This window comes from Hemitrygon akajei, chromosome 28 (genome assembly GCF_048418815.1).
Source record: "Hemitrygon akajei chromosome 28, sHemAka1.3, whole genome shotgun sequence".
In the NCBI taxonomy this organism is placed as follows: Eukaryota; Metazoa; Chordata; class Chondrichthyes; order Myliobatiformes; family Dasyatidae; genus Hemitrygon; species Hemitrygon akajei.
The window spans coordinates 21,237,393-21,251,201 of NC_133151.1; the positions used below are offsets into that span (position 1 = coordinate 21,237,393).

Below are 13,809 nucleotides of genomic sequence, written 5' to 3' on the forward strand. Positions count from 1 at the left end.
TATTTACTTGTTCAAGACCTGTGAGGTAAAGACCTTGGTCAGACCCCACGGAGTTAAAAACATAGAAACATAGAAAACCTACAGGCACAATACAGGCCCTTCGGCCCACAAAGTTGTGCCAAACATGCCCTTACCTTAGAACAACCTAGGCTTATCCATAGCCTTTAATTTCCTAAAAACCATGTATCCATCTAGGAGTCTCTTAAAAGACCCTACCATCTCTGCCTGCACCATGGTCACCATCAGCCTATTCCATGCACTGACCATGGATAGGAAAGTTTGAGAGAGACAGGGGCCTAATGCAGGCAGATGGGACGAGTTCAGGTCGACAACTTGGTTGGCGTCGATGAGTTGTACCAAAGGGATGGTTTCAGTTCTGTATAAATCACAGACTCTATTTTGGGAGGTTAAACCAGGGCAGGATATACACAGTGAATGACAGGTTCCTGGGAAGTTTTCATGAACAGTGACTTTATTGGCTTCTGCCCCCAGTCCTCTGCCAGCTCGTTCGGGATACTAGTTATTCTCTGTGTGAAATATTTACACTTCAGATCCCCTTCTCACTGATAGGCTGGAACATTCTCATCAGAGTGTATGTGACATTAGAGAGGCTGATAAAATAATGGCAGACATTGATACGGACAGTAGTAAATCTGTGATCTCCAGGGTCATGGAATCAAAAGCTAGAGATTACAGGTATAAAGTGCGAGAGGAAAGATTTAACTGGGACCATGAGGAGCAGGTTTTGTTCACAGAATGTGCTGTTTACATGGAACAAACTACCTCCAGTGATGGTATAGGGGGGCATAGTTGCCAAATCTCTTGGACTGTGGAGAGGGAAGTTTCACAGGGACATGGGCCAAATTCAGGTAACTGACAATGGTTTTGTTTGGCCGCTTGGTCAGCATGGATGTGTTGGGCTGAAGGGCCTGTTTCTGTACGGCATAACTCAGTGACAACGTCTGTTGCTGTGGCAGAGCAGGAGGGACAGGGTCAGTAGTAAGAAGGTTTGGGGGATGTAGACAGGAAAGTGAATGGTTGAGGATTGGGCGGATAGAACAGAATGTGGGGAAATGTGAGCTCACCCATTCCCAGGAACAAACTGTAAGAGTTATTTCCACATGGGGATGTTCAGAGGAACCTGGGCGTCCTTCGAAACAAATCACTTGAGTTAACATGCAGATACAACAAGTAATGAGAGAGGGAAACAGTATTTTGTCCTGTGATCCAGGAGGAGTGGAGAAGAGGGGTACAGATGTCTCACTGGGAGTCTATAGGGCCCTGGTGAGAGCACTCCTTGAATATAGTGTCCGGGTTTGGTCACACTTCCTCAGGAAGGATATCCCTGCAATAGAGGGAGTGCAGTGACTGTTCCCCACACTGTCTGGGCTGGTTCCAGGGATGGAGGGTTGGTTATGTGAGAGGAGAGTGAGTGGGCTGGGTCTGTATTCCCTGCAGTTAATGAGAAAACAAGGAAATCTGTTAGATTCTTTCAGGATGTGACAGACAGTAGGCAAGGAGGTTCTTTCCTCTGAATGAGATCATAACTGAGGAAAATACCCTCAGAATGAGGCGTAAATTACAAACACCAGAGAATCTGCTGATGCTGGAAATCCAAAGCAACACATACAAAATGCTGAAGGAACTCAGCAGCACAGGCAGCCTTTATGGTAAAGAGTAAACAGTCGACACTTTGGCCCGAGACCCTTCCATCAGATCTCTCCCTGGTGAAGGTTCTCAGCCTGAAGCATCGACTCGTTACTCTTTCCCATAGATGCTGCCCGGCCTGCTGACTTCCTCCAGCATTTTGTGTCTGTTGATCAGAGTGAGGTGACAAGCATTCAGGATGGAAATGAGATCATATTCCTTTAATCTGAAAACAAAGAACATCTGTATTCCTTATATAAGTAATCTGGATCTCAGGTGCTGGGTTGAGTCAAAGCTAAGATCAACAGTCTCTGGGAAAATTTTAGTATCTAAGTGAGTCCATAAGACCATCAGATTTAGGAGCAGAATTCGGCCAATTGGCCCATCGAGCCTGCTCTGCCATTTCGTCATCACTGATCAATTTTTCCTCTTAGCCCCAATCTCTGCATATATCCAGTGATTTGGCCTCAACAGCTGCCTGTGGACACAAATTCCACCGATTCACCTCTCTCTGGCTGATGAAATTCCTTCTCATCTCCACTCTAAAAGGATGCCTCTCTATTTTGAAACTGTGTGGTCTGGTTACAGACACTCCTACCACAGGAAAAGTCCTCTCCACATCCACTCACTCAAGCCCTTTCACTATTTGATAGATTCTAATTCCGTAACCCTTCTTTCTTCAAAGTTCTAGTGAATAGAGGCCTAGTAACGTGAAACGCTCTTCATTAGACAAGCCATTTAATCCTGGGTAAAATTCCATATTTGTGACGTAATGTCAGTACAATAAATTCTGGATTTCAGAGATTTTTGCATTTTGGAATCATGGATCAATCTGCCCAAAATTAATCACTAGTTTGTACTGCAGTAAACACTGTTAGTTTAACCTATGCAATCCCAGGCACACAGATGCAAAATAAAGACAGGTGTAAATATAGAGTAGGGAAGTTGAACCGTACTTGGAGGTAAAGCCTGATTACTAGGCCTCAGAACATTCTATTCCTTAAATGGTCAGAATAAAGCCAAGTAACAAGGTCAAAAATACCCACAACTTGCAGAATTACACGCCTCTCATTATCTTTCTTCCTCGGATAAACACCTGATCCACCCTGGCTGCGTTGCCTGGGCGAGATTGTTTCATGATTAAAGACCCGAAACACCCAATGACCCTAAGTTGTATTATTGATGATGTGTCCCTTTGCACACCCGGTTCCCTAAGCCAAGAGGTGTTGAACCACGATAATGAAAGGCATCAGCCACTGTGTGGCTCCACTACACTACCCCATCCACCGTAGCCCCACATATCTCACCATACTAAACTCTACAGCCTTATCTCTCCCAGCATATATACATCCATCAGGCCTACCCTCAAACCTAATCCAGAGGTCCAAGGGGACACACAGCCCCACAAACCCGATGACTAGTGTAAGGAGGAGGAAGATCCAATAAAGGCAAGTGTTGGACCTGGTGAATGAAGGCATGGGCCGGATCAAAGTGGCAGCGTTGCGTGACACTGAATCGAGAGAGACGAGTTGAAGAAGCACAAGAGGGATGATTCTCCCACTGCCTGCATAAACTCTTTGTTATTTTGATTTTGTTCTGATAGTCCTCTGTCTATTTGAATATTTTGGTATAATTCATATTTAAATTCAGTGTTTCTGGTCAATGTTGTGTCTGATGCAATGTGTCTGTGATACTGCTACAAATCCGTTGTTCCTTTCACCTGTGCGTAAATAAACTCGATTTGAACTTTACATTGAAATGTCCAAATCTCTCCTTCGTTCTCCTGCCCTGTGTCATGAACTGAACGTCTTATTGTTTAATTTTACAATATTTCATCTGATTTTATTTTCATTCTGCTTTTGAAATTTGCGTTTCCGTTTTCAATGTCAGCCCGCACCCCCGCCTGTCTCTGCCCTTCTGTATTTCCTCCCGCATTAAACGACAGCGGCAACCACCACACATTGGCGCCGCGTCCCATCCCCCAGCGTTCTGATTGGTGATTCATTTCTCCAAACAGCCAATGGAAATGCTCAGCATTCCCATCGTCATTAACATACCTGTTTGGGCGCTGCCTACTTAATCCGCGCTCCAAACAGCTTCTGCTTATTATTGTGTTTGAAACCGACGAGGAAATGCCTGATCCACCGAAACCCGCTCCCAAGAAGGGCGCCAAGAAAGCTCTGGCCAAACCGGCGAGCAAGTCTGGCAAGAAGCGCAAGAGGTCGAGGAAGGAGAGTTACGCCATCTACATCTACAAAGTGATGAAGCAGGTTCACCCCGACACCGGCATCTCCTCCAAGGCCATGAGCATCATGAATTCATTCGTGAGCGATATTTTCGAGCGCATCGCGGGTGAGGCTTCCCGCCTGGCCCATTACAACAAGCGGTCCACCATCAGCTCCCGGGAGATCCAGACCGCCGTGCGCCTGCTGCTGCCCGGGGAGCTGGCCAAGCACGCCGTGTCCGAAGGAACAAAGGCGGTGACCAAGTACACCAGCTCCAAGTAAAGCTCCCCAGTGAGATGATCGAAAACAAAACGGCTCTTTTAAGAGCCACTCACAATTTCAATGAAAGAGTTGTCCTGGCATTTAGGTAATAAATTACACATACTTATGTCTGGTGACTTTTACAAGAGCTAAATCGCAGTTCGAATATGCTCCCACCCCCTTCCCCATCACTTCGTCCCACTCGGTATCCATGCAAAGCGGAGGATTGCTGCCGTTGTTGTTTTATTTGTGGCTTCAGGAGTTTATTTTTTCCAGTTGGGTAACTCCTGAATCCCATTTCAACTCGAGCGTGAAAGACATCATGGCTCTTTCATATGGAGAAGCGTCGACAGTGATTCTCCTTATCGATGCTGCCTGGCCTGCTGGGTTCCACCAGCATTTTGTGTGTGTTGTTTGAATTTCCAGCATCTGCAGATTTCCTTCTGATGGCTCTTTCATATAATAACTTTATAAAATTGCAGACGAGACTCTGGTCAAAGTTTGAGAAGAACCGTTTTCCATAACCTGATAACGTTCATACAGAGACCGACCGCGGGCAGAAGCCGAGGGTCAGTTTTTTTCGGTTCCGTTACGGGTTGAAAGAAATTAGAGAATTGAGTTCCCAGACACTCCATTATCAACTACACTTAAATCAAATGTGCCCGGTTTCATTAACAGAGGGAAATGCGAACCCCAATCTTAAAACCGATCTGCAATTATTTAACTTGAAATTAAATTTGAACAATAGATTTATTTTTGGCGGGCTTTTTTCCAGATTTCAGTACATTTTGGGGAGGAGACGATTATTTTCTCCGCTTCTACTTTTACGGTCTGCTGATTGGTGATTAAGGCTGTTCCTCGAATGGGGCATTTGTCTTCACCAATGAGAATAAGCAGAATCACACCAATCACAAACATCAGTTTGCATTCTCAAAGAGGGTATAAAAAAGGCGAGTTGGGGAAGGGAGTACATTCCTTCATACTCGCTGGAGTAATATCGTTACTGTTGAAATGTCTGGACGTGGAAAAGGCGGCGCTGGCAAAGCTCGGTCCAAGGCCAAATCTCGCTCGTCTCGGGCTGGGCTACAGTTCCCGGTCGGCCGGGTTCACAGACTCCTAAGAAAGGGCAACTATGCTGAGCGGGTGGGTGCCGGAGCCCCGGTCTATCTGGCTGCTGTGCTCGAGTATCTGACGGCCGAAATCCTCGAATTGGCCGGCAACGCGGCCCGGGACAATAAGAAGACCCGCATCATCCCCCGACACCTGCAGCTGGCCGTCCGCAACGACGAGGAGCTGAACAAGCTGCTGGGAGGGGTGACTATCGCTCAGGGCGGTGTGTTACCCAATATCCAGGCCGTCCTGTTGCCCAAGAAAACCGGCGCTGCCAGTAAGTGAAGTGAAGTAAGATGAATCTATTTACCCAAAGGCTCTTTTCAGAGCCACTCACAATGTCTGTGGAAGGGCTGAGCGGCGGGTGTTTTCCGTCCGTTTGATATCCTGCATCTGTCAGTGTCTCGACATGTTTCTTCCGGGAGATAAACCAATATAAATCTGCAGGGAAACCGGTTCGTTTCAGTCCCGGCTCGTTTTCCCCTCTCAGCCGACCGAATGTAGCTCTCTCCCCTTGCAGAGAGTCAGCGGGTTCCCCAGGCGCAGAGTCGTGAAATGAACTTCCGGAGTCAGCCCCGAGAGGGAGAATTTAATCTCCGACCACTGAACGACTCCGCTCTTCATCACCCAGAACCGCGTTGTCTGGGTTCCACATTGCGGGTTGACCCCGGACCGTTCCGGTGTGCAGAAGGCGGGAACATCGCCTGTTCGTTGCTTCATGAGCGATTCCCATCGCCTGACAGAAAAATAACATTTGCGTTTTACATTTCAGAATCAAATTTATTATCACCGGCATGTGACGTGAAATTTGTTAACTTAGCAGCAGCAGTTCAATGTCATACACAATCTAGAAGAGAGAGTTATGAAAATAATAAATAAAATATAATAAAATAACGAGTAAATCAGTTACGTATATTGACTGTTATTTTGAAAAATGTGCAAAAACAGAAATACTGTATATTAAAAAAGTGAGGTAGTGTCCATAGTTTTAATGTCCATTTGGAAATCGGATGGCAGAGGGGAAGAAGCTGTTTCTGAATGGCTGAGTGTGTGTCTTCAGGCTTCTGTATCTCCTGCCTGACGGTAACAGTGAGAAAAGGGCATGCCCTGGGTGTTGGAGGTCTTTAATAATGGACGCTGCCTTTATGAGCACCGCTCCCTAAAGATGTCCTGGGTACTATCAGCAGCTTCTTTCGGTGCTGTGCAGTAGCCCCTCCACACCAGACAGATGCCGCCTGTCAGAATGCTCTCCGCGGTACAGCTACACAGGTCCCTGACTGTCTACAAAGGTACGTTTACCCTGTGGAACCGACCGGATTTACTGAAAAAAACTCGTCCACCCAGGCCTCTGAATATAAATGAACATTTTGCGAAAGAGAGGGTCAGTTTGATCAGATCTGCCGAGAGTCTCCCTATGTGAGGCGGTGCGTCGCTCTGAGTTTGGTTTGTGCAGGGGAGAAAAGGGAGGGGGGTGGATCGAGTTCTTCAGCACCGTAGTACCAGTCACTTCTCTACAAATTCCTGTCTGTCTAAGACTTCCCTAAATACCCCTGTGCTCTCTGCCTCTGCCACCACCCCTGACAGTGTATTCCAAGTCCCCATCACTGTTCCCTTCACTTTCTTCCTCTGATCTTAGATACATGCGTTTTAGTAGAAGACATTTCCCTCCTGTGAAAAATATTACTGGTTGTCTACACCAACTATGTCCTGCAAAACTCAATGCCTTGCCTGATGAAGGCAAACATGCCGTACACCGGCTTTACCACCCTGTCAACCTGTGCTCCCAGTTTCAGGGAACCAATCTGCCCGGACCCAACATCCTTCTGTGTGTCAATCCTGTTAATGTTCCTGCCATTACCTGTGTACCCACCCTTTATGTTGGATCTGCACCCCTGGGTATCCTTTTCACCACAATGAATGTACAGAATGCAGTGCGGTTATCTTTAATCCTATTCATCAGAGATTTTTCATCACTGTTTCTCGCTCTCCAAATGATCTTGTGTTCCCTTCTGTGTTTTAAATATAGTCCTCAAACTCCCTGTTTGATTCCAGCTTCCTAAGCCTTGCATATGCTTCTCACTCTTCCTCGACTAAATTTACTTCCTCTCTCATCATCCAAGGTGCCTGAACCTTGCCATCCTGGACCCTCCCCCTTACAGGAACAAACTGGCCCTGAAACACTGTGCAGCTGGTCTTTAAACAAACTCATGTCAGATGTGGATTTGCCTCAAAATCCATCCTTACAGCATTAAGCATCAAACTTAGCATCAATCTCTCCATTCAGTGACTGGTGTTCTGGTTCACATCCCCCTGTCAATCTCATTTCAACCCTCCCAGGGAGCAACAATGAACCTCATGATACTGACCCCCCCCCTCCTGTGAAGGTGCAAACCACACCCCCCCCCTTGTAAATGTCACCTCTGGACCTGAAGAGGTTCCAGTGTTCTGGAATCCTGAAACCCTGTCCCTGCACCAGCTCCTCAGCCACACATTCATCTGCTCTAACTTTCTGTTCCCACCCGTACTACCACAGAGCATTGGGAGTAACACAAAAATTATAACATTTCAGGCCCTGCCCTTTAACTTGTTCCCTAACTCTCTATATTCACTGTGGGACCTCATCCCTCTTCTACCTGTCCACTGCTACTGATGTGAACCACCACCTCTGGCTGAGTGAACATTGTTCAGTAGCTGCTCTGAGACGTCCCTGACACTCAGTTATACGATTTACAAAACTTTGAAACCGACTAAAAAAAGTCATTGAGAGGAAAAAGATGAAATACGAAGGTAAGCTAGCCATTAGTATTAAAGAGGATACCAGAAGTTTCTTCAGATATACAAAGTGTAAAAGAGAGGCAAAAGTAGATGATGCTGGAGAGGTAGTAATGGGGTACAGGGAAGTGGCAGAGAAGCTGAGTAAGTATTGTACATCAGTCTTCACTGTGGAAGACACTGGCAGTCTGCTGGAAATTCAGAAGAATCAGGGGCAGAAATGAGTAAATTGGCCTTTACTAGGGAAAAGCTGCTTGGGAAACTGAAAGATCTGAAGGTAGATAAATCAGCTGGACTGGATTTTCTACACCAGTGCTATGAAAGAGGTGACTGAAGAGATAGTGGCAGTTTTAGTAATAATCTTTCTATAATCCCTGTATTCTGGCGTGGTTCTGGAGAAGAGGAAAATTGCAAACATTATTCCACTCTTGAAGAAGGGAGATGGGCAGAAGAGAGGAAATCCTAGGCCAGTCAGTCTGACCTCAGTGGTTGGGAAGATGATGGACTCGATGTATTTTCGGGCTACTTGGCGACACATGATAAAATAGGACAAAGTCAGCATCGTTTCCTTTAGGCCCAAGGTGTACAAGATGATGAGAGGCATCGATCGTGTGGATAGTCAGAGGCTTTTTCTAGGGGCTGAACTGGCTGCAACAAGAGGACACAGGTTAAGGTGCTGGGGAGCAGGTACAGAGATGTCAGGGGTAAGTTTTTTACTCAGAGAGTGGTGAGTGCGTGGAATGGGCTGCCCGCAACGGTGGTGGAGGTAGATACGATAGGGTCTTTTAAGAGACTTTTGGATAGGTAAGCCCAGTAATTTCTAAAGTAGGGACATGTTCAGCACAACTTTGTGGGCCGAAAGGCCTGTTTGGTGCTGTAGGTTTTCTACGCTTCTATTAACTTACTTTGGATTAAAATGTTGACTTTGACAAAATTTTTCCGTAACGTTCTTTTTTCATAAAGGGTTCAGTGATCTAGTTACAACGTTTTTCTATCCCAAATTATGAAAGATTATCCACACAAAAGTATAGAAAATACAAATATTAAATATTTATAAGACCGAAGAGTGAAATTAAAATGTGAATATTACTGTATATAACACACTCAATTCCCGTGGGTGGGGGGTGGGGTTGAGTCACTGTTCCCGGAAATGCCCCTCTGTACCCACTCTGTTACAATGCTCGCAATTTCTCCAGCGTCTCCACTGATTGACAGCTCTCTCTGCCCCGCCTCCCGGGCTGGTGGTCACCGTCACGTGATACCGCGAGTGTGCCGATCTGTGACGGGCTGACGTCACCGAGGTCCCACCGACGTTGTTTCCTGGGGAACGGTCCGGGGCGGGCGGTTAGTCCGGGATGGTGGGCACGGGGTTGTAGTAAAGTGGAGTCGGTCTCTACTTTGGGTTTCGGCTCCACTGTGGGAATCGGCCTCTCCTCTTCCTGCCCACGGAACAGTGAGTGTCTGTCAGCGCCTCACCGCACCGGCTCTCTGCCTCAGGTACAATATTTAAACCATATTTGCACAGTTACATGGATAGGAAAGGTTGATAAGGCAAGTAGAACACACAACCCTGTCTACCTGTGATGCCACATACAGGGAACTGTGTAACAATATTAGAGACGCATGCACAGGTACTTTGTTGAGCAAGGCCCGGAGGGATATGAAATTAATGCAGGAAAGTGGGATTAGTATAGCTGTGCATGATGGGGAGCATAAATGTGATGGGCCAGAGAGTCTGTTTCTATCCTGTACAACCCTGGCAACAGCATTCCTCCACTGCAGTGGGGTTTGTTACCTTCATTCTCAGCTGTGAGCTTGTTCCACTGAACCCCTTATCCTCTGAGAAGATATTTGCACCTTTCCATTGTGACTAAGCTGTCCGTCATCTCTCCTAATATTAAACAGTGTTCTTCACCAAATTCCCAGTTAAAAGTCCTGCTGCTGGTGCATGGGGAATGGGTGCATTTTGGTAGCCTTTGAGGGGGTTAATTCACTATTAACCCTAATGCATTAATACCTTTCTCCAACAAAAATCCATTGTCCTGGGTTTTGAGTGTTTTAGGTAAGTCCATCCTGAAGTTCTGTGTTCCAGGTTCCCACTGAACTTTCACAGTCAGTGGTTTCTGCATGTCTATACTGACCATCGAGAATCTGTCTCCACTAACTCAGCACTTGGTCTGTCTCCTACCCTGCCCTGGTGATTCAAATGTTCATCCAGATTGTCCTTAAATACCAGCCTGCACCACTCCCTCAGGCAGTGTGTTCCAGATTGTAACCTTTATTTTTCCAGCTGGTCCACATCCCACATCCAGATTTGTTAGCCGACTTTACTGTTCATCATACCCCTAATCTTGTTGTCATCTACAAACTTTCTGATCCAGTTTACCACATTCTCATCCAGATCGTTTATACAGATGGAAAACAACAATGGACCCAGCACCGGGAAGTTAAACCAGGGCAGGATGAACACAGTAATGACAGGTTCCTGGGAAGTGTTCAGGAACAGAGACTTTGTGTGTCTTTGTCTCCACCACATCCTCTGGCAGCTTATTCGGGATACCAGCTATTCTCTGTGTCAAATATTTACTCTTCAGATTCCCTTTAAACACACCCTCTTACCTTACAACTATTCCCTTTAGCTTTAGACAGCCACACCACGGGAAACAGCCTCTGGTTCTCTGACCTTTGTATGCCTCACATAATTTTATTCACCTCCATCAACTCACCCTTCAGATTCCCTTTCAACCTCCACCCTGTCACATCAAAACTATCCCGTGCAGTTTTAGGACAGAGAAAACTTTTGCTTCCCTAAAAGACCCTGGGGAGTGAACAGTTTCTGCTGACCCATCCCGAGAAGATGTCCCATTGATCCATGAAACTGGCTGTCTGCCCCCTACACCAGCTCCTCAGCCGCACATTCATCACTGGTATCTCTCTATATCTCCCCCCACTAACAAGTGTCACTGGGAGTAATACAGAGCTTACTACTTTTTAGTTCCTGTCTTATTTCTCTAAATTCACTGCACAGGACACAACCCTCCGTATCCCTACGTTGCTATTACCAACATGCACCGTCCACCACGATGTCCGGCTGCTCAACCTTCCCTTTGAAATGTCCTGCAGCTGCTCCGAGACCATCGGACCATAAGACACAGAAGCAGAATTAGGCCATTTGGTCCATCCCGTCTGCTGCACCATTCTGCCAGGAATAAGAGATCATGACAGATCTCTTAACCCTCTCAAACACTCTTATCCCACCACCCCCCCCACCACAATCGAGAACCTCCACATTCAATATACCCAGTGAATTGGCCACATCCGTCTGTGGGGATGAATTCAGAGTCAGAACCAGAATCAGGTTTATTATCATCCGCACAGATTGTGGTCTCCCGGTTAGGAAGTCGAGGATCCATTTGCAGAGGGACCAGGTTCCATAGCTTATTGATCAGGACTGTGGGAATGATGGTGTTAAACGCTGAGCTCTAGTCAATGAGCAACATTCTGACATAGGCTACACAGATTCACTACCGTTACTAAGGAAATTGCTCCTTATCTTTGTTCTAACGGTATGTCCTAGTATTCTGAGGCTGTGCCCTGTGGTCCTAGACGGCCCCACTATCAGAAACACCCTCCCCACTCCATTCTTGGCCTTTCAATATTTGATCGGTTTCAATGAGATTCCTTCATTCTTCTAAAGTCCAGAGAGCACAGTCCGAGCCATCAAACAATCCTCATGCATTAACCCTTTTATTGCCAGGATCATTTTTGTGAACTTCCTCTGGACCCTCTCTGATGCGAGCATGTAGCTTTTTAGATAAGGGGCCCAAAACAGTTCACAATACTCCAAGTGTGATCAGACCAATGCTTACATCCTTGCTTTTGTATTGTAGTCCTCTCAGAATGAATGCCGACATTTCGTTTCCTTACCACTGACTCGACTGGCAAGTTTATCTTTAGGAAATCCTGCACATCTGAGACGAACCTGACCCCAGTAGCCAGAAGACAACACACCATCGTGTCATCTCTGTTGCTGCCACAGAATCTCCTGCACATCCCCTGTACTGTGAGTCTGCTGTCATCACTGCTCTGCTTGACCTTTCCTCCCGCGGAGCATCGGTCTGGGGTCTCAGTACCACTGACCTGACAGGCTGCTGTCTCCGGTTTGTCATCATCCCAGGGGTATCCAAAGGAGTGTACTTGTTGCTGAGGGTCACGGCCACAGGGAGACATTGCATCGTGTGTCTCTTCCCCTTTCCGTCGTGGTGGTCACCCAACAATCTGCAGCCTGACCTCAGGTGTGACCAACTCACTGAATCTCTGGTCTCAGCATCCTGGAAACTCTCGGTCTGTCCATCTCCATCTTCATTTCCTTCACACGGTCAGTCAGGAGCTGCAGCTCGGTGCACTTCCCTCATGTGAAGTTATCGGGGACACTGAGTGACTCCCACATCCTGAGGTGGAGCATGTCACTGCCGTAACTGTAATTCCAGCCACTCTGATGGGGAGAGGAATTCCAAAGAAATCCTCTGACATTTGACTTCCCAGAGTACACCAACTTATCTCCCATTTCTCTGCCCACATTTCCAGCCGGTCTATGTTCTGCTGAATCCTTTGGCAACTTTCCTCACGATCCATAACTGCATCAATTTCTGTGTCTCTGCAGACCTACAAATCAGCCCTCCTTCATTTTCATCCAAATCATTTCACAAAGAGTAGAATTCCTTGTGGGCCCCACTGTTCACAGGTCTCCAGTCAGAATCACACCCCTCAACCATTTCCTTCTGTGTTCTCTGAACAAGCTGCATTTAGAATATATTCTACCAAATTTCTTTTGAGCCATGTGCTTCCATGCTGTGGATCAGCCTACCACGGGGACTCTTGTTGAAAGCTTTACCAAAGTCCTTGTGTCCTGTACCCACTACTCAGCTCTCATCAATAGAATTTGTCACTTAAAACGTTCGGCCAAGTTTGCAAGACTTGACGTTGCCCATGCAAAGCGATATTGGCTGCTCTGAAATTGTTTATGCTTTTTCAGATGCAAGCTGATCCTATCGTTAAATATCTTTTCCAATAATATCTGCAATTTATAATATCCCTACCACTATTGTAAGAGTCACCAGGGTAGTTTCCCATCTTGTCCCTATTGCAATTCTTAAAAAGGTGAAGAGTATTTGTCATTTTGCGCTCTTCTGCATCCTGGCCTGTAATTAAAAGAGAATCACTTTTGAGTTGGTTATCTTTTTGTCCTTATTTTATCCCTCAAGCATTAGGTTTTTGAATCAATGTTCAAAGTAAATTTATTATTAAAGTACACATACATTATACAACTTTGAGGTTTGTTTCAAACCGGCTGCCACAAAACAAAGAAAGCCAAAACAACCCACTAATAAAATAAGAAGACCATCAAACACCCAATGTGCAGAAAGAAAGACAAATCCTTCAAACAATAAACACAAGCAAATTCTGTAGCGTATTGAACTGAAATGCTCAGAGAGAGTCTGTGCACAGATGCTTAGTTCAGTGCAGAGTGGAGCAGCGAGCTGAACCGGCTTGTCCCTGGCCTCGGGCAGAACAACCTGACCTTTTCAATCTGGCCCCGAGTCTAAGTCGTCGTCCAGACATTGGATTCAGTCGCTTTGATATGATCTGGGGCCTGGTCCCCGCCACCTCGATTTGGCCTGTACCTGACTTTTCCATTTCAGCCCAGAATTTAATCAGCAGCTTGGAAACTGATTGAGTCACATGGAACTATGGAAGACGCCTCACCACCTCAAATCCTTTGCAACATCATTGA

At 46.2% G+C, this 13,809-nt stretch overlaps 2 protein-coding genes across 2 annotated transcripts in view; both read left to right on the forward strand.

Moving 5' to 3' along the window:
• LOC140717755 (uncharacterized) overlaps positions 1-6,095 on the forward strand; it is a 56,238-nt gene extending 50,143 nt beyond the window's left edge. The window contains exon 3 of the mRNA XM_073031470.1: positions 5,126-6,095. Within this exon, the coding sequence (XP_072887571.1) occupies positions 5,126-5,528 (403 nt within the window). The 3' untranslated portion in view covers positions 5,529-6,095. The remainder of the gene's footprint in view (positions 1-5,125) is intronic.
• LOC140717483 (histone H2B-like) lies at positions 3,757-4,247 on the forward strand. Its single transcript, XM_073031062.1, has one exon. The coding sequence runs from the start codon at positions 3,780-3,782 to the stop codon at positions 4,152-4,154; it is 375 nt and encodes a 124-aa protein (XP_072887163.1). The 5' UTR covers positions 3,757-3,779; the 3' UTR covers positions 4,155-4,247.
• Positions 6,096-13,809: the final 7,714 nt, after the last annotated feature.